This window comes from Dendrobates tinctorius, unplaced genomic scaffold (assembly GCF_039654945.1).
Source record: "Dendrobates tinctorius isolate UK_male_01 unplaced genomic scaffold, ASM3965494v1 ptg000116l, whole genome shotgun sequence".
NCBI classification, from domain to species: Eukaryota; Metazoa; Chordata; class Amphibia; order Anura; family Dendrobatidae; genus Dendrobates; species Dendrobates tinctorius.
In genome coordinates this window covers 35338353-35363070 of record NW_027361784.1, presented here as the reverse complement: position 1 = coordinate 35363070, position 24718 = coordinate 35338353, and the positions used below count along the sequence as shown (strand labels likewise).

The 24718-nt window shown below is 45.4% G+C and overlaps 1 protein-coding gene across 1 annotated transcript in view; it reads left to right on the top strand.

Moving 5' to 3' along the window:
• Positions 1 to 24718, top strand: part of DNAAF11 (dynein axonemal assembly factor 11) — a 61419-nt gene that overhangs the window by 13906 nt on the left and 22795 nt on the right. Inside the window, exons 5-9 of the mRNA XM_073590352.1 lie at positions 4041 to 4264; positions 6921 to 7097; positions 16320 to 16397; positions 17468 to 17533; positions 19154 to 19223. Of these exons, the coding sequence (XP_073446453.1) occupies positions 4041 to 4264; positions 6921 to 7097; positions 16320 to 16397; positions 17468 to 17533; positions 19154 to 19223 (615 nt within the window). The remainder of the gene's footprint in view (positions 1 to 4040; positions 4265 to 6920; positions 7098 to 16319; positions 16398 to 17467; positions 17534 to 19153; positions 19224 to 24718) is intronic.

Here is a 24718-nt window from a genome sequence, read left to right as displayed (position 1 = left end):
TCATGTTGTTTACGCCAAATTCTGACCCTACCATCCGAATGTCGCAGCAGAAATCGAGACTCATCAGACCAGGCAACGTTTTTCCAATCTTCTACTGTCCAATTTCGATGAGCTTGTGCAAATTGTAGCCTCAGTTTCCTGTTCTTAGCTGAGAGGAGTGGTACCCAGTGTGGTCTTCTGCTGCTGTAGCCCATCTGCCTCAAAGTTCGACGCACTGTGCGTTCAGAGATGCTCTTCTGCCTACCTTGGTTGTAACGGGTGGCAATTTGAGTCACTGTTGCCTTTCTATCAGCTCGAACCAGTCTGCCCATTCTCCTCTGACCTCTGGCATCAACATGGCATTTCCGGCCACAGAACTGCCGCTCACTGGATTTTTTTTCTTTTTCGGACCATTCTCTGTAAACCCTAGAGATGGTTGTGCGTGAAAATCCCAGTTGATCAGCAGTTTCTGAAATTCTCAGACCAGCCCTTCTGGCACCAACAATCATGCCACGTTCAAAGGCACTCAAATCACCTTTCTTCCCCATACTGATGCTCGGTTTGAACTGCAGGAGATTGTCTTGACCATGTCTACATGCCTAAATGCACTGAGTTGCCGCCATGTGATTGGCTGATTAGAAATTAAGTCTTAACACACAGTTGGACAGGTGTACCTAATAAAGTGGCCAGTGAGTGTAGTAGTTATATTCTTGTACATAGGGGCAGTATTATAGTAGTTATATCCTTTTACATAGGAGCAGTATTATAGTAGTTATATTCTTGTACATAGGGGGCAGTATTATAGTAGTTATATTCTTGTACATAGGAGCAGTATTATAGTAGTTATATTCTTGTACATAGGAGCAGTATTATAGTAGTTATATTCTTGTACATAGGAGCAGTATTATAGTAGTTATATTCTTGTACATAGGAGCAGTATTAGGCTATGTGCACACGTACCGGAACTCTCGCGGAAATTACCGCGAGAATTCCGGAATTCCAGTCCGCGGGAAAATCGCATTTTAAATTTCCGAGATTTTCCCGCGGAAAAACTAGCATTTTGCAAGCGTAATTAGCTTGCAAAATGCTAGCGTTCTCCAAGCGATCTGTAGCATCGCTTGGAGAACTGATTGACAGGTTGGTCACACTCGTCAAACATAGTGTTTGACAAGTGTGACCAACTTTTTACTACAGAGGCCGCCTATGCAGCATCAGTAGTAAAAGATAAAATGTAAAAAAAAATAAAAAATAGTGTTATTCTTACCCTCCGACGTCCCGCGCATCCGTTCCCAGTAATCCTTTGCGAAAATGCCCGCGATGACGTCAGTTCTCGCGGGATCGCGACGTCTCGCGGTAATTCGCGATGACGTCGCGCGAATGACCGCGAGACTTCGCGATCCCGCGAGATCGGACGCCATCGCGGGCATTTTCGCAAAGGACTACTGGGACGGAGCGTGAAGAGAAGCGGAAAGACTGCGCGGGACGCCGGAGGGTGAGAATAACAATATTTTTTATTTTTAAATTCTTTTTTTTACAAGGATATGGTACCCAAAGCCCGGAGGACAGTCTCCTCTCCTCCGGACCATGGGTACCATCCGCAAATGTTCTGCTTACTTTCCGCATGGTGTGCACAGCCACATGCGGGAAATAAGCGGAACAATGCATTCCTATGGGTGCGGGATCGCCGCGATTCCGCAAATTAATGAGCATGCTGCGGTTTTTACCGCGAAGCGATTCCGCCGTGGTAAAAACCGCAGCATTAGCACAGCATTGCGGAATCCCATAGGAATGCATGGGATGCTTATTTTTCGCGTTTTCGCGGCAAAATCGCGCGGTTAAAACAGCCGCGGAAACGCGAAAAAAACGCCACGTGTGAACCCAGCCTTATAGTAGTTATATTCTTGTACATAGGGGCAGTATTATAGTAGTTATATTCTTGTACATAGGGGGGCAGTATTCTAGTAGTTATATTCTTGTACATAGGGGCAGTATTATAGTAGTTTTTTTCTTATACATAGGGGCAGAATTATAGTAGTTATATTCTTGTACATAGGAGCAGTATTATAGTAGTTATATTCTTGTACATAGGAGCAGTATTATAGTAGTTATATTCTTGTACATAGGAGCAGTATTATAGTAGTTATATTCTTGTACATAGGAGCAGTATTATAGTAGTTATATTCTTGTACATAGAGGCAGTATTATAGTAGTTATATTCTTGTACATAGGGGCAGTATTATAGTAGTTATATTCTTGTACATAGGGGGGCAGTATTCTAGTAGTTATATTCTTGTACATAGGGGCAGTATTATAGTAGTTTTTTTCTTGTACATAGGGGCAGTATTATAGTTGCTATATTCTTGTACATAGGGGGGCAGTATTCTAGTAGTTATTTCTTGTACATAGGGGGGCAGTATTCTAGTAGTTATATTCTTGTACATAGGAGCAGTATTATAGTAGTTATATTCTTGTACATAGAGGCAGTATTATAGTAGTTATATTCTTGTACATAGGAGCAGTATTATAGCAGTTATATTCTTGTACATAGGGGGGCAGTATTCTAGTAGTTTTTTTATTGTACATAGGGGCAGTATTATAGTTGCTATATTCTTGTACATAGGGGGGCAGTATTCTAGTAGTTATTTCTTGTACATAGGGGGGCAGTATTCTAGTAGTTATATTCTTGTACATAGAGGCAGTATTATAGTAGTTATATTCTTGTACATAGGAGCAGTATTATAGCAGTTATATTCTTGTACATAGGAGCAGTATTATAGTAGTTATATTCTTGTACATAGGGGCAGTATTATAGTATTTATTTTCTTGTACAAAGGGGCAGTATTATAGTAGTTATATTCTTGTACATAGGGGCAGTATTATAGTAGTTATATTCTTGTACATAGGGGCAGTATTGTAGTAGTTATTTTCTTGTACATAGGGGCAGTATTATAGCAGTTATATTCTTGTACATAGGGGCAGTATTATAGTAGATATATTCTTGTACATAGGGGCAGTATTATAGCAGTTATATTCTTGTACATAGGGAGCAGTATTATAGTAGATATATTCTTGTACATAGGGGCAGTATTATAGCAGTTATATTCTTGTACATAGGGGGCAGTATTATAGTAATTATATTCTTGTACTGTGCATAGGGGCAGTATTATAGTAGTTATATTCTTGTACATAGGGGGCAGTATTATAGTAATTATATTCTTGTACAGTGCATAGGGGCAGTATTATAGTAGTTATATTCTTGTACATAGGGGCAGTATTATAGCAGTTATATTCTTGTACATAGGGGGCAGTATTATTGTAGTTATATTCTTGTACATAGGGGCAGTATTATAGCAGTTATATTCTTGTACATAGGGGGCAGTATTATTGTAGTTATATTCTTGTACATAGGGGGCAGTATTATAGTAGTTATATTCTTTTTCCTCTGATACATTGTAACATACTCTGAGTGCAGGTGTAATGTTTGAGCTGCTATCCCTTATCTCTGAGAGATGCTTCTTGCGGACCTATGACTTGGATTTGTGCCTGTATCTATGACCTGTATAACAGGATTTTTAGTTGCTTACCGTAAAATCTGTTTCTCTGAGCCTTCATTGGGGGACACAGCACCCTCCCAAGTTGAACAGCTCGGTTTACTGTATAATATTGTTACAGTATGGATTTCTGTTTTCTGTGGTTTTTATCTCATTTACAGATTGCTTCTCCTACTGCTTTCTCACTAACTGATCATCCTACTTCCTGTCGGTGGGGTGTACACTGCGGAGGAGGAGCTAAATTTTTTCTGCATAGTGTCAGCCTCCTAGTGGCAGCAGCATACACCCCAAGGTTTCTGTGTCCCTCAATAAGGCGATAGAGAAATTACATGTCGGCAGTGTATTCGGAATCCTTCTAGCCTTGGAGATCAGAGTTCAGTATAACTCTGGTCCGGTGTCTTCATACTTCTCATTAATGTTACATTGCAGATGTCATTTATGCTCTCATTATATTTGTTTTTGTCTTTCCACTCTTGGGAGTTGAGACTGTTGCATTGTTTTTTCTTGAAGTGGTTGGATGGGAAGGAGATCGAGCGCTCTGAGCGGATCCAGGCCCTGCAGGATTACCCCCAAGTGCAGCAGCAAATTAAAGAACAAGAGGAGTCTTATGTGCTGAAGAGAGAGAGAGAGCGAGAAGAGGCCCAGAGCAAATCCTGCTCACAGCCGAGCGTCAGCAAGCACGGGAAGAAGCCTGGCTACGATGGCCGCTGGTACACTGACATCAACAACACATTGTACGTGCGACTGGCCGTGTCTGGGAGGGTAGATCGTACATTCCTGCACCAATAAAATGAAGATTAGCTGGAAGGTCTGGTTCATATAGTGCAAGTCTATACTACATTACAGCGGTATTTCAGTATGTAGCCAAATCGCCGATTGCAGTCTTCTATGCGGAAGAAAAGGTTATAAAAATGAAAAATATAAACATTTTATTCACCCCAAACCTCTTCAAAATAAAGTATAGACAAGTTGCGGATCCTTAACCCCTTCACGACATCCGCCATACATGTACGGCGGAAGTCGGAAGCGGGTGTGTGGAGCGCCAGGACCTGCCTCTAACAATCACGTGTGATGCAGAGCTCCTGCCAATATTGTTAACCTGCTGTGAAACTCCGTCAGCGGTATTAACAGTGCACCGGCAGGAGGGTGCGTCATTTTTAGCGGCGATCGACACGACGCGATCACAGGTCGCCGACCGTTTGCTATGACAGCAGGAGGTCTGTTGAAGACTTTGGCGCCTGTCACTATCTCCTTTGAAACTTTCCATGTGGCTGGGCTTCAAAGAACAAGCAATCAGACGATCGCAGCTTCAAGTCCTTTAAGGGGACTAACAAAAAAAAACTATGTTCTGTTTTTTAAAAAAAAAAAAAAAAATACCACAAATTCAAAACGAAAAAAATTCAAGAACTCCAAATTACGTTTCTTTGGTCTTTGCAATACCACCAAAATGCAGTTTCAGTCACAGGTTGCGGTGCTCTCTCGGCTTCAATCACCACTCTGTATAGAGAGCGACGGCTGTAACTGCGCCCCTGGCACTGACTGACAGTTCGCTGCACAGTAGAGCTGGCTGTCAGTCAGTTCCGGGGGCGCGGTTACAGCTGTCACTCTCTGTACAGAGCAGTGATTGAACCGGCGCAGACGCCTCCTCCATGACTGAAACTGGTACGCTGCCGGGGGCAATAAAGATAATTTTCTCCCTGCAGCGGGGATCTAACTGGGGCAGGTTTAGAGCGCTATTAACCTGCAGAATAATCCCGTATCTGCAGGTTAATGGCATTTTTTCACATGACCGGTTCCTTTAAAGAACGCCAGATACCTACCTGTGTCACTCTCCACCCTCAAACCCTTCCCAGCTCAAACCCTTTACCCCATGATATATCAGAGAAGCCCCAATCTTGTATCGTCTAGTCCTGTGGCAGGCTACCTATGTACAATAGGGGACTAATGGCAGGCAGTGTGACTTCTGGATCTGACTACGCAGGGTTTGCTTGTTGTCTATTACCATGGGAACACACTGGTCTGCAGCGGAGCTGTAGCTACAAAACAGTAGGGCGTTTTTAGTGGGATCTATTTGCAAAGTTGCTTCATTTTTTTATTGTAGATGTATCAGTGTGAAAAAAAGTTATGTTGGGAAGGTGACTGTGGCGTCTACAGGATAGTCTACCGAAATAAGGACTTTGTCTACCATCATTCGCCAAGAAACAATGGAAAAGTTTGATGAGCTGCAGCCGGAGACGTCCCAAATCTCTGCCGCATGTGTAATCTCCCGAGGCCCCGTCACCTAATTATTCGGCTAATTGTTTCTTAGGACGAGGAACATTTTGCTTGGCTGCTTCTCCAGCTCTTAGGAGACGACAGAAGTTGTATCACTGGGAAAACTGCAGAGAAATGGAGGCGTCTTCAGCCAGGCTCATTCGTCTTCTTAGAGGTTGTCTGCTTGGCAAGAGTTGTGAGAAGAATTACACCACGGCATCTTGCAGCAGATCACATGTCTGCCTGTTATCAACCAATATTAAAGGCTCAGAATGGACCGAAACGCGTTCTGCTGCAAGATGCCGTGCAGTATTATCTTGCAGTATGGCGGAATAAAGCCGGAATAAACACGAGAGCGCCAGGAGATCTCTTCATAGACCGTTATTGGGGGATCATGTGGCTGACATGGGTGCTATCACCATTAGGAGAGCACTTGGCGGTCTGTGTGAAGGGCAGGGAGCTGGCACTAATGGGGAGATTATGACAAGCACTGACATGAGAACATAGAGGCTGGTGATATTAGCATTCACCGAGGGCTTTAAGGACTGGCACTGACATGGTGGCCCGATAGGGCTAGGAGTGTTATGTGGGTTCTGTGGGGCTAGTACTGATATTGGGGTTATGTGAAGCATGCACTGTTATAGGGGTTCTATGGGGCTAGTACCAGTATGGGGGATCTCTGAGGCTAGCATTGTCGGCTAATAGTGATATGATGGTTATGTGAAGGAGGCACTGTTATGGAGGCTTTGTGGGGCCACGGCTTTTATTGGGGCTCTGTGGAGCTAGAACTGTTTTATGGGGGCTCTGTGTGGTAAGCACAGCTATGGGGGTTCTGTGGGGTTAGGGCTTTGTTATGAGGGCACTGTGGGACTACTATTGTTATGGTGGCTTTATGGGGCTACCACTAATATAGGGGCTTTATGCAGTAGGCAATTTTATGGGGGCTATGGAAGCATGTAGTGGTCTCAGGGCTCTATACAGGGCAAGAGTTGTTACGTGGGCTTTATGGCGGTAGCTCTGCTATATGATGGGGGCTCTGTGCATAGGTACTGTTGTGGGGGATCTATGTGGCAGACACTCTTGTCTGGACTTCATGGGACTAACATTACACTGTTAATTATTGGCTTATTTTTTCAGACCTGAATCTACAGAAAACAAAGAAAATAGTCCTGAAGCGAACTCCGAGGACAGGAGAAAAGATGATGGTGCCGAGGACAAAGCGTTTTGGCACCAGCCGTCACATTACACACCAGAAAGTAGATTGGAAACTCACAGATACATCGAGGAAAAGCGTAAATCTAAACAGATCAATGGGTAAGGAAGAAGCAGGATTAGTATTGAGCCTGTAGACCTGGTGTCTGCCTTATCGTCAGTCTTGGTGTTTTGTAGTATTCTCAGCACTGTACAACCAGACTGTATAGACAGTGAATGGAGCAATGATCGCAGATGTCGATACCCCCGTGATTATGATGGTGTAAAAATCTAAACTTGGAGGTCAAGATATTAGTGCTGGTATAAAAGCATATATCCGTATAGAAAGAGTAATTTAGTCATCTCTAAACTGGTTTCCTGTGACATAGAGTGAACAGTGCTGTAATCTGTTCATAGATGCATTACAGCTGTACCTCTTTGATTAACCTCAAGCATGTTATCTAAGCGTGTATATACGATTGCGCCCTAGAGTTAAGCTTAGAATAGAGTCCCATTCCTTCATAAACAAGCAACGGTTAAGAAACACTGACATTCATCCTAAGAGAGATTCCTCGGCATCTGCATTCTCCCAGCACAATAGATGCTGGAATTTTTTTTCCCCTCACTTCCCTGAATTTATTTAATCTACCATTGGCCAATTGTTTGCTTGTCATTAAATGAAAGACAGTTCTCTGTAATTCCTATGTGTAGTGTGAGAGACCAGAGAGCAGTAGTAGAGAGATAAGGACCTGCCCTTAGATCCTTTAGAGAGACAAAGATCCTCCTCCCCACTCTGCGTAGGGTGACAAAAAAGTTTCCACTTTCTGTAGAGAGGCAGACCGCCTGCACTTCCTATAGAAAGCCAGAGACCATCCGCACTTCCTGTAGAGAGGCAGACCGCCTCCTGTAGAGAGGCAGACCGCCTCCACTTCCTGTAGAGTGGCAGGCCACCTCCACTTCCTGTAGAGAGGCAGACCGCCTCCACTTCCTGTGGAGAGGCAGACCGCCCCCGGTTGCTGTGGAGAGGCAGACCGCCTCCACTTCCTGTAGAGAGGCAGACCGCCTCCACTTCCTGTGGAATGGCAGACCGCCCCCACTTCCTGTGGAGAGGCAGACCGCCCCCGCTTGCTGTGGAGAGGAAGACCACCCCTGCTTGCTGTAGAGAGGCAGACCGCACCCACTTCCTGTAGAGAGGCAGGCCGCCCTGCTTCCTGTGGAGAGGCAGACCACCCCGGCTTGCTGTGGAGAGGCAGACCACACCCACTTCCTGTAGGGAGGCAGACCGCCCCTGCTTGCTGTAGAGAGGCAGACCGCACCCACTTCCTGTAGAGAGGCAGGCCGCCCTGCTTCCTGTGGAGAGGCAGACCACCCCGGCTTGCTGTGGAGAGGCAGACCACACCCACTTCCTGTAGAGAGGCAGGCCGCCCTGCTTCCTGTGGAGAGGCAGACCACCCCTGCTTGCTGTAGAGAGGCAGACCGCCCCCACTTCCTCTCTCTTTGGTCTTTGCCGCTACACCTGATAGAAGGCAGTGATCGCAGGTTACAGGTAATGCTACTCATAGTGGCGGATGCATTGGAGATATCTTTCTGGTGATAAAACTATTAGATTTGCGGCTTGTCTGCTCAGCACATTATCTTTCCGGTGAGATCCGGCATTGTTGCTTTTGTTCTTTTGTTGTAGTTCCGTGTCAGCTTTGTCTTTCGTCCTCAGAGATCAGCACTTTACATGAATGCAGACATTTCTATGGTAATAGCCGGCGGTGCGGCAGGACGTGCTGTGATGTGTTACCAGTCATCGCTGCTCCATCTTATATTGCCAGCTTTGTAGTTTTTCAGATGCTGTCAGCTTTTTATCTATTTTCTGCTTGCGGATATTTTCACACTGAGCTGTAGTTTCATTCTTTTCCATTCTCTTTCTTATAAATACTCATATTTAAAGATGTCTCGCTTAAGGATGGGGGAATAGGAACGATGCTTTGCTTTCTTGATTTAGACTACAGACCAGTACAGTACACTCTATCTAGACATAGCTCTGAAATTTCCCATCCCACCATCATGCGATCCTAGCTGTTGATGCTACCACCCATTAGACATGTGTAATCGACGTAATTATGTATGGGGAGAAATTCCCCTTAAAGGAATGTTCTAAACTTCTGTCTTCTGGGGCGCATTGCCTCCCGACTTCCTGGTTTCTGAAGGTTGATGCACTCCTGAAGATTGACACTTCATATCACTAAGCATCCCACTTTTCACCAAGAGGTACTGCAGCAGCTACTGGCTGCCGTGGAATGGTGGGAATTGCAGATTCACAACAGCTTCAGTGCTGAAGGTTGCTTATCCTTAGCCAAGAGCATTACACTGCCTCCACCAACTTTCTCAGACCAGTCCGCCTTCTACAACTCCTCCGTGTTCCAGTTCTCATGCTCACTTGCCCAATGTAGATGCTTTAGAATATGCGCTTGGGTCAACCTCCCAGGGCTGTGGGGTACTCGGTACCGGGCCGGTGTCAGGGGAATGTGTCACAGCAGCGGAGACCCGGTCCTTGGCCCTGGGCGCCCAAGTAATGGGGGAATGTAGTTAATGGAATGGAATAGTTCTTGATGCCACCTGTGGTCCTCGGCAAGGGAGGTGTTACGCCGACGCTGCATGCAGATCCGCTGGGACTGATGGTAGGGTGCAGCAAGGATGTAAAAGCTCCCCACAGGTGAAGCTATAGTCCCAGGGCAGTGTAGATGTGGTTGGCACGGGGATGTAGCAGTGCCGTAAGGGTAGGAAGCAGACAAGACACAGCGGGGTGCAATTTCTGTACCTTTACTTGATAACTGCAGTCCAGGGTCATACAGATGGTATTGGAGCAGGCTAGCCTGGAAGCAATTCAGGGGTTCTCACTCAGCAGACGGGCTGTGCAGTCTCCTTCCTAGCGCTCGTTTGAATGAAGTACTCCAAGTACTAAGTTACACTGAAGTTCCTCCTGTCAGATGTTCCCAAGAACCTTACTTGCACGGCAGACAGCTGTAGCCTCTCTCGGGGACTCCTTTCTCTTGAGTCCTGGCTCTCTATTCAAGCTGCTGTTGTGCCTCAAGTCTTAGATGGGAGTAGGGCATTTACAGCCTCCTACTCCTTTGGTATCTGTTGTAGGACCGTTAGTATCCGTACAACCATGGAGACCAGGCTCCAGTTCATGCGCTCACTGTGAGGGATCTCTCCTTTCCCAGCTCAACCTCCAGCTTCTCTCTCCACGTCTGCACACTTCACCCTCCGCAGACTAACTGACCACTCCTTCCTCTTGGCCCTCCTCCCCTTAATCCTGGTTCAGAGTTCCCCCTGCTGGGGGGAGTGGAACTGTGTTGCATGTATGGATTGACTGCGAGAGAGACCCATCATTGCCTCCAAGCCTGGCATTACCCTCCCGTGGAGGAAGGCAGAGCCACTGTGGCGGCCATTCTCCTGGGGGCGCCACACGCTCTTATAACAGCCTGCAATACTCTGCTTGTCCTGACACCCTTTTCATCAAAGCTGTGATCCTCTGCTTATCCTGACACCGTTCTATCATAGCTGCGATGCTCTGCGTGTCCTGACACCATTCTTTCATAACTTTGATGCTCTGTGTGTCCTGACCTTTTTTTTTTATCATAGCAGCGATGCTCTGCATGTGCTGACCCATTTCTAGCATAAAAAATCATTTGAAAGGTAACTCACCAAACCCTGACTGATGCACTGGCAGGACGCAGCAGAACCCCATTGATAAAGGTTTAGGCAGCACAGTTGCATTCCACTGATGAGGACAGCCAGTAACCATTTGTGGTCCGGCTGCCCAGTGGAAATGCACACAGATGAGGCTTGCATAAGGCATAAGTCACACTGATAAATGTGATGCAAAAGTGTCTGAGCAGCCTATTGATCACGCCCATAGTATTAGCAGGCGGGCTGCTCTGCACTATAGATACATGCATCACACAAGGAACCAAGCCAAATATAAAGGGTTCCGGCTGCGTCCTGCTGAAAAGTGCAAAAAAGATAGATAGATATGGGGTATTGGTTACTATTTTGGCCAAAGCAGATAAGCTCACAACCCAACGTCAAGGGTCCCCAGATATTGTGAGTCCCTAACACTAAATATAAACAAACACTAATCAGAAAAAAATCCATAAAAAATGCAAGCCTCATCTGTGTGCATTTCCACTGGGCAGCCGGACCACAAATGGTTACTGGCTGTCCTCATCAGTGGAATGCACCTGTGCTGCCTAAACCTTTATCAATGGGGTTCTGCTGCGTCCTGCCAGTGCATCAGTCAGGGTTTGGTGAGTTACCTTTCAAATGATTTTTTTATGGATTTTTTTCTGATTAGTGCCCATTTCTAGCATAGCAACAATGCTCCGTGTGTGCTGACCCATTTCTATCATAGCTGCAATGCTCTGCGTGTCCTGACCACTTTCTAGCATAGCTGCAATGCTCAGCGTGTACTGACACCTTTCTATCATAGCTGTGATGCTCTGCGTGTCCTGACACCATTCTATCTTAACCGTGATGCTCTGTGTGTCCTGACCTTTTTTTATCATAGCTGCGATGTTCTGTGTGTGCTGACCCCTTTCTATCATAGCTGCAATGCTCTGTGTGTGCTGTCCCCTTTCTAGCATAGCAACAATGCTCTTTGTGTGCTGACCCCTTTCTATCATAGATGTGATGCTCGGCTTGTGCTGAGACCTTTCTGTCATAGCTGCGATGCTCTGCATGTCCTGACACCATTCTTTCATAACTGTGATGCTCTGTGTGTTCTGACCTTTTTTTGTTATCATAGCAGCGATGCTCTGCATGTGCTGACCCATTTCTAGCATAGCAACAATGCTCCGTGTGTGCTGACACCTTTCTATCATAGCTGTGATGCTCTGTGTGTCCTGACCTTTTTTTATCATAGCTGCGATGTTCTGTGTGTGCTGACCCCTTTCTATCATAGCTGCAATGCTCTGTGTGTGCTGTCCCCTTTCTAGCATAGCAATAATGCTCTTTGTGTGCTGACCCCTTTCTATCATAGATGTGATGCTCGGCTTGTGCTGAGACCTTTCTGTCATAGCTGCGATGCTCTGCGTATGCTGACCCCTTTCTATCATAGCTGCGATGCTCTGTGTGTGCTGACCCCTTTCTATCAGCTACGATGCTTGGTGTGAGCTGACCCTTTCTCATTAAAGGCCCCTTAAAAAGAAGAGACAAGCGAAACGCATGTCAGGGTTTTTTCCTCCTACAGCAACCTCCACGCTACAGGTACTGGCAGCACTGTAATAATTTCTCTGTACATGACATTGGACTCTGTTGTTGCAAGGGTCATGTTGTACTTGGATGTCTCTAGTTGCTTTGCACTTGTACTTTAGCACATTTTACTTCCATCCTTTGTAGGATTATTCCTTTCTTGACCCTTTATTTGCCACACTGTGGTCCTTGTACATATCCACTTCATCATCTCAGTGCCTGCTGGTGTACCTATCTACAGTTGTGGCCAAAAGTATTGACACCCGCTTTCGGTAACCATCAATGAGTTTCTTACAATGCTCTGCTGGAATTTTAGACCATTCTTCTTTGGCAAACTGCTCCAGGTCCCTGATATTAGAAGGGTGTCTTCTCCAAACTGCCATTTTTAGATCTCTCCACAGGTGTTCTATGGGATTCAGGTCTGGACTCATTGCTGGCCACCCTAGAAGTCTCCAGTGCTTTCTCTCAAACCATTTTCTAGTGCTTTTTGAAGTGTGTTTTGGGTCATTGTCCTGCTGGAAGACCCATGACCTCTGAGGGAGACCCAGCTTTCTCACACTGGGCCCTACATTATGCTGCAAAATTTGTTGGTAGTCTTCAGACTTCATAATGCCATGCACACGGTCAAGCAGTCCAGTGCCAGAGGCAGCAAAGCAACCCCAAAACATCAGGGAACCTCCGCCATGTTTGACTGTAGGGACCGTGTTTTTTTTCTTTGAATTCCTCTTTTTTTCTCCTGTAAACTCTATGTTGATGCCTTTGCCCAAAAAGCTCTACTTTTGTCTCATCTGACCAGAGAACATTCTTCCAAAACATTTTAGGCTTTTTCAGGTAAGTTTTGGCAAACTCCAGCCTGGCTTTTTTATGTCTCAGGATAATAAGTGGAGTCTTCCTGGGTCTCCTACCATACAGTCCCTTTTCATTCAGACGCCGACGGATAGTACGGGTTGACACTGTTGTACTCTCGGACTGCAGGGCAGCTTGAAGTTGTTTGGATGTTAGTCGAGGTTCTTTATCCAACATCCGCACAATCTTGCGTTGAAATCTCTTGTCAATTTTTCTTTTCCGTCCACATCTAGGGTGGTTAGCCACAGTGCCATGGGCTTTACACTTCTTGATGACACTGCGCACGTTAGACACAGGAACATTCAGGTCTTTGGAGATAGACTTGTAGCCTTGAGATTGCTCATGCTTCCTTACAATTTGGTTTCTCAAGTCCTCAGACAGTTCTTTGGTCTTCTTTCTTTTCTCCATGCCCAATGTGGTACACACAAGGACACAGGACAGAGGTTGAGTCAACTTTAATCCATGTCAACTGGCTGCAAGTGTGATTTAGTTATTGCCAACACCTGTTAGGTGCCACAGGTAAGTTACAGGTGCTGGTAATTACACAAATTAGAGAAGCATCACATGATTTTTCGAACAGTGCCAATACTTTTGTCCACCCTCTTTTGTATGTTTGGTGTGGAATTATATCCAATTTGGCTTTTGGACAATTCTTTTTGTGTTTTTTCATTTAAGACAAATTAAATGAAGATAATAATAATAACAAAGAATTTGTGATTGCAATCATTTTCAGGAAGAAACTGAGTATTATCTGACAAAATTGCAGGGGTGTCAATACTTTTGGCCACAACTGTATATGATTTTTTTATTTGCTGCCACAAGTGCTTTGACTTTTTTGTATCCATACACTGGATGTATATTGTTATCTATTATATTGCATGTGGCTGTTTATGGATTCTGTAATCATTTTCACCTGTATTGATTGGCTACTCATGGTGTAGATTGCTTGGAGTTCACTCTGCCTTGTTCTATGTTCCCTTGTTTGAATATTTTCAAACTCTACCCTTTTAGTATAATTTATATCTCAATAAAATTATTCTATTTTTCTCTGGGTTCTGTACTTCCCTTCTTTTTGGTTTATTCACTTATTTTGGAAGTGTGCCTAAACTTTTTTTGGTCTTTATTTGGGTTTTTCACCTTCCTGTAATAGTTGGGATTCTCTGCATGTGTTAGGGACTCGCAAAATCTGGGGATCCTTGATGTTTCGACTGCGAGCTTATCTGTCTTGGCCAAAATGGTAACTAATATCCCATGTATTTTTATCTTTTTTGCACTTTTTATCATTTTTGCAGGATGCAGCTGGGCCTCTTTATGTTGGCTTGGTTTTTTCTGTGTGATGCATATATATAGTGCAGAACAGCCCGCCTGCTAATACTATGGGTGTGATCAATAGGCTGTTCAGACACTTTGCCCCACACTGTGTGACTGATGTCCTATGCAAGCCTTATCTGTGTGAATTTTTACAACTGGGCAGCCAGCCCCTCTTTTTCTTTTGGATACTGGCTGTCTTCATCAGTGGATTGCACCTGTGCTGCCCTTAGCCTTTTTCAATGGAGGCCTGATGCATCCTGCTAGTGCATCAGTCAGGATTTGGTGAGTTTATCGTTCATATGTAAGTTTTTTTTTTTTTTTTTAATTTTTTCTTATGTTAGCTGTTGGGATTCTCTGTATGTGCTATCTCCTTTCATAGCTCCAATTCTCTATGTCTCCTGACACCTTTCAATCATAGCTGTAATGCTCTGCGTCTCCTGACATTTTCTATCGTAGCTGTGATGCTCTACCTCTCCTGACACCATGCTATCATAGCTGTGATGCTCTACTTCTCCTGACACCTTTCTATCATAGCTGCAATGCTCTGCGTCTCCTGACACCATTCTATAATAGCTGTGATGCTATGCGTCTCCTGACACCTATTTTTCATAGCTACGATACTCTGTGAGCTGACTCCTTTTTATCAAGCTGTGATGCTCTGCATGTCCTGACACCTTTCTATCATAGCTGTGATGTTCTGTGTGTAATAATTAGAGATGAGCGAACATCATTGGCTCCCTCCTTATTTGGCATTTAGAGCGCTTACCAAAGGAGTCACATCAAGAACCCGGATACCTGGAGCGCTCCCGATGATCAGCCCAACAAACAGGCTCTCCATGCATGTGATGTGATTGTCACACAGCCACGACACATGAAACTGCGGCACCTAACAACTGATCATCGAGAGCACTTCAGGTATCCGGGTTCCTGATGCAGATTCTTCAGTAAGCACTATAGCTTGCCAAATAAGAAGGGAGCCGACGATGTTTGCTTATCTCTAGTCCTAACACCTTTCTATCATACCTGCAATGTTGTGTGTGTCCTGACCCATTTCTATCATAGCTGAGATTTTCTGCATGTGCTGACCCCTTTCTATCATAGTTGCGATGCTATGTGTCCTCACACCTTTCTATCATAGCTACGATGCTCTGTGTGTTTTAGCCCTTTTCTATCATAGCTTTGATGCTCTGCGTGTCCTGACACCTTTCTATCATAGCTGCAATGTTCTGCGTGTGCTGACTCCTTTCTATCATAGTTGCGATGCTCTGTGTCCTCACACCTTTCTATCATAGCTACATTGCTCTGTGTGTTTTGGCCCCTTTCTATCATAGCTTTCATGCTCTGCGTGTCCTGACACCTTTCTATCATAGCTGCGATGCTCTGTGTGTGCTGACCCCTTTCTATTATAGCTGCAATGTTCTGCGTGTGCTGACCCCTTTCTATCATAGCTGCGATGCTCTGTGTCCTGACACCTTTCTATCATAGCTGCGATGCTATGTGTGTGCGGACGCCTCTCTATCATAGCTGCGATGCTCTGCGTGTGCTGACTCCTTTCTGTTATAGCTGCAATGCTATGTGTTCTGACACCTTTCTATCATACCTGTGTGTCCTGACCCCTTTCTATCACAGCTGCGATGTTCTGAGTGTGCTGACCCCTTTCTATCATAGCTGCGATGCTCTGTGTCCTGACCCCTTTCTATCATAGCTGCGATGCTCTGCGTGTGCTGACTCCTTTCTGTTATAGCTGCGATGCTATGTGTGTGCTGACTCCTTTCTGTTATAGCTGCGATGCTCTGTATGTGCTGACGCCTCTCTATCATAGCTGCGATGCTCTATGATGCTCTGCAATGGACGCAGCAGTGAAAAATGTGCGCCTATATTCTCAGTAATATGGAATCCCAGGCAGAGAATGACTGTTTCTTTCTCTCTCGTTTTTTGCTTCAGTGAAGACAAAGAGAAAGTAAAACCTCCGAGGACGCTGATCACAGAGGACGGACGAGCTCTGAATGTTAACGAACCCAAGTAAGTGACTAGCCAAACACACAGTGAATGAACTTCGTGAGCAGCTTTTAATAACCGCCTGTTGTGCTCCGAGTCACATCCACAATCTTCCATACAAAAACACATTTGACAGATCTGTAAAACTGCGCGGCGGCTCGTGCCTCCCTGAGATTCCCCGTTAATTATAGCCACGTCCTGGAACCAGGCAACCGGGGAATTATCATTCATTGTAAACACTGATGAGAAATTAAAGTCTCTGCCGCGTCATATGAAGTTACTTTTCCATGCAAACAGGAAAGAACATTTGGCAAGTTTATATACTGCAATACACCACGGATACAGTACGTAGAGCGCTAATTAATAGACAATATTTATACTTTCTGTACATATAATACTTGTCACTTATTATCACCTAACCCATAGTAAATGATTATTACTGTGCTACCAAGTAAGTTAGGTTAATCGTGCACGTTGGAGACAGTAGTATAGTAGTTATATTCTTGTACATAGGGGCAGTATTATAGTAGTTATATTCTTGTACATAGGGGCAGTATTATAGTAGTTATATACTTGTATATAGGGGCAGTATTATAGTAGTTATATTCTTGTACATAGGGGCAGTATTATAGTAGTTATATTCTTGTACATAGGGGCAGTATTATATTAGTTATATTCTTGTATATAGGGGCAGTATTATAGTAGTTATATTCTTGTACATAGGGGCAGTATTATAGTAGTTATATTCTTGTACATAGGGGCAGTATTATAGTAGTTATATTCTTGTACATAGGAGCAGTATTATAGTAGTTATATTCTTGTACATAGGGGGCAGTATTATAGTAGTTATATTCTTGTACATAGGGGCTGTATTATAGTAGTTATAGTCTTGTACATAGGAGCAGTATTATAGTAGTTATATTCTTGTACATAGGAGCAGTATTATAGTAGTTATATTCTTGTACATAGGAGCAGTATTATAGTAGTTATATTCTTGTACATAGGAGCAGTATTATAGTAGTAGCTGTAGATGTAATTAGTGTATGATGATTGTGCTTCCTCCTTATATTAATTATTGGCGCACTCATATTAAGGTTGGATTTCTCCTTGGTTGACGATGAGGAGAACAATCAGTACATCTTGGATCTCGGCATCTACAGGTATGACGTGTGTGCATGTCCAGGATTCTACATACTTTTTACAGATTTTGAGGTGCAAACTCAGTGCCATAATTCTGCACTAAAAAACGTCTATAAACAGCTTCTGTAGGCTGATGTACACATGGAGATATGCTTCCCTAGAAGAATATATACATATACGCTGTTCAAAAAAAAGAACCCTTAAGCATTACAATCTAACTCCAAGTCATTCACAATTCTGTGAAATCAACCCGTCCAGTTATGAAGCAACACTGGTTCTGCATGGGGTGACCACAGATCATTTCTCTGTTCTCACCTTTTTTGGCTGTTGTTTTGGTCTCTTTTGCATTTTGTCATTGTTCTCACCTCTAGAGGTGCTGTACAGTAGCATGAGACGGTGTCTACAACCCACAGAAGTTGCTCAGGTAGTGTAGCTTATCCAGGGTGGCACATCAATGCGAGCTGTGGCAAGAAGGGTATCTGTGTCTGTCAGTACAGGATCCAGAGCATGGAGCAGATACCAAGAGACAGGCCAGTACACCAGGACACATAGGGAGGACCGTAGGAGGGCAACAACCCAGCAGCAGGACCACTACCTACTCCTTTGTGCAAGGAGGAGCGGTGCCAGAGTCCTGCAAAATGACCAACAACATCTATTTGCCTGCTCAGATTGTCAGAAACAGACTTCATGAAGGTGGTATGAGGGCCCGACGTCCACGAGTAGGTGTTGTGCTTACAGCTGCACAGCCCTCCATGTGCTAGCCAGAGATACTGACTTCCATTAAGATGAGATCCTCAGACCCATTGTGAGACCATATGCAGGTGCAGAGGGCCCTGGGTTCCTTCTGATGCATGACAGTGCTAGGCCTCATGTGGCTGAAGTGTGTAAACAATTCCTGCATGAAGAAGGCGTTGATGCTATAGACTGGCCCGCCCGTTCCCCAGATCTGAATCCAATCAAGCACATCTGGGACATCATGTCTCGCTCCATCCACCAATGCCACATTGCATCACAGATTGTCCTGGAGTTGACTGATGCTTTAATCCAGATGTGGGAGAAGATCCCTCAGGAGAACATCCGCCGCCTCATCAGGAGCATGCCCAGGCGTTGTAAGGTCATACAGGAACGTGGAGGCCACACACACACTGCTGAGCATCATTTCCTTTTCTTGGGGCATTTCCACTGAAGCTGGATCAGCCTGTAATTTGATTTTCCACTTTGATTTTGAGTATCATTCCAAATCCAAACCTCCACGGGATATTAATTTTTTATTTACATTGATAATTGTTACGTTTTGTTCCCAACGCATGCCACTATGCAATGAATAAAGATTTGCATCTGGAATATTTCACTTAGTGATATCTAGGATGTGGTATTTTAGTGTTCCCTTCATTTTTTGAGCAGCGTATACGTCTATCTAAAGTATATTATAAGGTTACAATATCTCGGTGCTTTTTAGACTGATGTTTTTATACAGAATGCCTCAGAAATAAACTTGTATTGATACGTGGATATAGCACAGGCGGTGCTGCAGGATACGCTGTACATTTCTGTGCATGAGATACAAATTTGAGGGTATTTTGCATCCATTTTATGGTATTAGGTGTTCACAATAGAATAATATTTCTGCTTTCTTACAGACACCTGGACACCTCTCTTGTTAATGTCGACATTCAACCCAGCTATGTAAGAGTCCTGGTGAAAAAAAAGGTAAGTGAGCACAGCAAAAATAAAAACGACACAAGAGCCGACCCTATAGAATAATAGTGGTCTGAGTGTGAGTGAGACTGGAAATACGGTCGTCTCCGCGAGCCCGTACGTAAGAGGTTTTTATTCTTTTTTTTATTTATTTTTTTATGGAGAGAAGGTGACCGATTAAACCCAATTCTGACATTTTATTACATGTTTTCTTTACGGCATTTACTGTTCCGGTTAATTAATTTTATATTCCGAGAGACTGGACTTTTTCGAACACAGCTATATCAGATATGTATATTTCTTTTCTTTTTTTTAATAGGGGAAAAAGGAGGAGAGGATTTATTTTTTATTTTTGCATTTATTTAAAAAAATTTTTTTTTTTTTTTTTTTTTTTATACTTTTTATTTTTTAGTCCTCTTTTGACACGTGAACCCGCGGTCATCTGTTCACTTATGTTAATATTGCAGTATACAGTGTAAATCTTTCTCCTATGAAGCTCACACTCTGGCTGACCTGTATAGGAGTGCCAAGGTTGCAGTGATGGGGGGGCCTGCAGCAGCCACGGGAACCCTTCGATCCCATTACGTGTGGCTGATAGGAGCCAATATGCACGAGGACCAGCGACCATTCCTTCTAAACGCTGCTGATGGAAATTGACAAATGATTAAATGGTTAACAGCAGCGAGATAGTAACACTTTTTTTTGTTTACAGCTCTTTGCCTAGGAGACCGACCACCGCTGCTGTCTAGCTTGTAAGCGCTGTGCTGAAGGTGGCCGGGATTAAGAGTTTACAGGGCACTCCATCGATCCTGGCTAGCTTCAGAGCAATGGAAAAAACTTGTAACACCTGCTCATGTTCTGCTTTCTAGAAGCGGTGGTCGGTCTCCAAGGCAATCAGCTTTGAACAAAACAAACCTGTTAATATCTCAAGAACGGATGAAAATTTTAATGAGCAATAAATTACTACCTTTCTTGTATGTACGAGATCTATGTGACAATACCCATTTCTGAAGGTGGGAACCACTTTAATGTCTGTGAAAACTAGTGGCATCTTGTACTGAAGTGTTATGGCGCGTGCTCGTCCACCTCGTTATCAATCACAAGAATGGCTGACCACGTCACGTACAGACGCTCGGGGTTGGCCGGATCGGGAGCAAAGCAGCACCTGGATCTGCCCTTGAGCGGGGGTCCAGAGCCCCCCTAAATGGGCATAATTGGTGGTTGTCTTTATGCAACCGGGAAGTGGAGCCAACTTAATGTTGGTTTTGTGCCCCTTTTGCAAAATATTACATTATGAGATGTATGATAATGCAGCTTTTTAGAGCAGCGTTTGCAGCAGTTTCCGGTTTGTAAACCGATTTCTTCTGGGATCATCTTCTTAACCAGAGGGAAAAATGGAAATGTATTCTCTTAGCTAATCTCTGCTCCTGGCTCTCACCTGGGACCTGAGGAAAAGGATTATTTGGTATCTGCCACTTCCCGCTGATCATTTACTCAATCATTTTCTGCACACACAGGAATATTGGCCATCACAGACTGGACGTTTGCTAAGGTCAACCAGGGACAATTCCCAAAACTGTAAGCTACAGTGGGCCCAGGAGGCATGCTCTGAAATTCTCTGCGCTGCTGGGGACCCTGTTGTCTATGACCTTCGTCTGGTCTCCATGACACTTCTCTCGGTCAGATCCAGGCCTGACCTCCCTAACATCTACTTCACATTAGTGCTCTCCTAAAAATACTCTCATCTCTGATCAGTTCTGTCCCTGCTCAGTGCCCCTCCAATCACTTCTATCACTTCTATTTGCTGCTCTTATGACGTTCTGACATGTGACCGCTGCAGTCATTCACTGGTTACCGCTGCAACCAGTTATTGGGACATCTTTGCTTCAGCAAGTAGTGGAGCCTGTCAGTGGACCAGGCGGTGTCAAAACGGGATCTCCTAGTGATCAGATTGGGTAGTATTTTTGGGTATTTTTTTTCTTACCCAAGCTGAACCCTAAAAAAAAAAGCTTTTACTAAAACTTTTGAACGTTCTCCAGTTACCCTGACCCAGTTTCATTAGTCTTAGTTTTCCAGTTGGGCTTCCATCAAGGATTCCAGCATTTTTGACCGCAAGGATATTGCAGCGTGCAGCTCTATCGCTACCATTAAACATAAGCGGAAACCTGACAGAACCCATCATAAATCACAGGGAGAGGTCAGGATCTGCTGGGAATCGGATCCATCATAGCTGTCATCATTTCTTACTCAATGTTAACCATTGCGCTGCGGTAACAGAGACTTATATTTGCTATAAGAACTAATCGCAGTGTGACAGCAGAATGAAATTGTAAGCAGAATACCCGGGAGCTGTAGGTAAAGCTGGCCCGATACCTTTCATATATATTTTTACACCCTAAGCTTTATGTAATTTTACTTTATTATAAAATATCTTGCTATTCTCTCAATAGAGCTAAAGGTGTTTTCTTTCTTCACTTTCTGTGATGTTTTATTTGAGGAAACACCACAGGAGGCCGGGGCTGTAGTCACATACCTGCAGCTTCAGAACATCATCTGTTGTCACTTAAAATGGTTTCTGTCACCGCTGACTTCTGAAGATGTCCTGAGTCCTTGGCGTTGACTGAAGCTTTGCGAGAAGTGACAGAGGTGCTGCCTCCCTCCTTCTGCCCCCGCCACCAAAGCGTCTTACTGATAAAACATAATCGGGGAGGAGATAGAAGCAGGGTGAGTAACAGCAGAACCGCTTCTTAAATGACATTTTATTTGAGGGTGGTGACAGAAGCTGTGGGATGGTGTTGCTGTCACTCACCCTGCTTATATCTCCATCCTTTGATGACAACTTCTTCCACAGTAACAAGCTGCAGCGATGGGGACAGAAGCAGAGTTCCGTCACTTCTCCTGCAGCTTTTGTCACTGCCATGAATTCAGGACTTCTTCAACAGTAATGAAAGACACCTCAGTGCCCCGCCCCTGATGACGTCCTGTTTTAGGAGGGGCGATAAATGTTGCCAGGGAAGTGAATGCAGCTCCAGCCTCCTGTGACTTCTCAAGACATCTCAGGAAGTGAAGTAAAATAACAGATATAGGGATAAGCAGGATTAGGAGAATGCCAGCAAATGTTATAATAAAGCAAATGACAAACGTGCTCAGGTTGTAAAAACAGATGTTTATAAAGGAAATTTGAAGGTATCAGATCACCCCTTTCACACTCCTAGTTTCTCGTTCGCCTTATTGGGGGACACAGAGACCTTGGGTGTATGCTGCTGCCACTAGGAGGCTGACACTATGTACAAAAAAAGATAGCTCCTCCTCCGCAGTGTACACCCCACCGACCGGCAGAGAATTCCTCAGTTTAGTTTAGTGTCAGTAGGAGGTGGACACGGGTCTTTTATTAGACCCATATCTACCTCGTCGTGCGTCGTTCCTTTTCAGGTTCTACGGAGGGATACAGAGTGAAAAGTCACATCTGTACTCCCACATGGAGTCTGCAAGTACGGCGTGTACTGCCACCCCGTATCCTTGCAGTTCTCCGCGGCAGGACCAGCCAGACGGACGCCGACACCAAGACGTGCCAGCGACTCCAGGGGTCCTTGTCGCCAGTCTCCCTCCCACTCGCCTACCAGAGCCTGTCGGTTGGATGAGACGCAAGACTTCTTCAGACAGGTAACGGATCGTGGATAGGTGAGTATTAGGCCCCGGCTTCATATTTATTTACCTGCTGCCCATTCCCGACGGTCACCTCTTCAATGGTCACAGGGGTAGGCGCTGCGGTCGCTCGCAGTCGCCACAAGGCTATAGGCAGCTCAATGTTGCTGGGCATCCCCCCCCCTTCCCTCCCCCCTTTCTGGGTACAGGGAGCACAGGGTTTTTTCCCATTGGGAGCGACTTGCGACTGCGGCGTTCCACTTTTTCGGACCTCCGCGCCGACCCCCTGCTGACAGGCGGCCGCCGCAACTAATTTAGGCCCCGGCTTCAGTTCGGGCCTACCGCTGCGTCGCGGCCACGCCCCCCGCCCTTTTCTTCTAAGCGGGCGTCTCTCCCGCTCTTCCCAGGCCCTCCCACCTCCTGTCCTTCACCTGCCCAGCCTGCTATTGGCTAGAGGGCGGTGAATTTTAACCCTGCGAGGTGCTCCGCCCTCCCTCCTCTCCTAAGGCACGCTTTTTCTCAGGACGGCGCCATTTTCCCAGCCTGTTAGCCGGGCACCAGCTCCTCACTGGACAGCATCTTTTCCAGCTGGTTTTTTCAGGAGGTCTGTCGGCCGGATTTCGCTCTGACCTGCATCCACTGACAGGTCGCAGAGCATCGCTTCTGGGGACACCGGACCGTGAGTAGCTCTGCACTGCAGACTGACCCTTCTCTGCCCTCTGTCCCCCAACCTTCCGGCATTACCTCAGCTTTTCACTATGTCTAAGTCTGATCGTACCCTCTCTACCGCCCCCCTGCACTTTAGTCAAGTACTTTGCATGTTCTTCGTGCAATCGCAAACTTCCCTCAGGCCAGTCCACTCCCCTCTGCCTGGATTGTAGCAATCCAATTCAGCCTGACGCCGTCCAGGAGCCATCTGCGGCCCCAGGTGAGAGTGAGCCCCCCATGCCTGGCTGGGCCTCCTCGCTATCTCAATCAGTGGCAGACCTCACCAGGGTGTCTCAGTCCCTGGTGGCCGTTCTTGATAAGTTGCCCCTGGACTCTTCAGCAGGGCCAAGCAGGTCCCAAATTGTTCCATCTGAATCAGCCAGCGGTAGTCGCAAAAGACCCAGGCAAGATTCCCAGCCGGAATCCTCTCCTAGTCCCATCTCACCGCATAGCCCTTCTCACCAGTCTCCCTCTCGGGCCTCCTCTCCCGAGTCAGGGGAAGCGCTTTCGGACAGGTCATCTGAGGGGATTTTAGAGCTGGATTCAGACCAGGATGCAAGCATGAAGGTCACAGTGCAGGACCTCATTGCTGCGATCCATCATACCTTCGATATTGCTGACTCCCCTGCGAAATCCTCAGATCAGGAGGTTTCGTTCAGACGGGCAGAAACTCCCTCCAGGGTTTTTCCTTTCCATTCCCAGTTTGGGAAAATTTTTACCAAGGAAAGAGAGGATCCGACCAGACGCTTTCAAAGAGGAAAACGTCTCGGCATACTCTACCCATTTGCTAAGGAGCTCACGGACAACTGGTCGGCCTCTCCCTCGGTCGATCCGCCCGTGTCCAGGCTATCCAATAACACGGTTCTCCCGCTTTCAGGCGTGGCGTCCCTAAAGGATTCTAATGACAGGATTATAGAATCCCTGGCGAAGTCTGCCTTTGAAGCGGCTTCAGCGGCGGTGTGTCCAATCTTTGCTTCATCCTGGACAGCAAAGACCTTAGCCACGTGGGCAGACGACCTTCGGCAGGGCATCTTAGATATGGCGCAACCGGAGCATTTGGCCAATCTCGCCAATCAGATCTCCCATGCTGGGGACTATCTTCTCTCCGCTTCCTTGGACGCTGCATCCTGTGCAGTTCAGGCGTCAAGCAACGT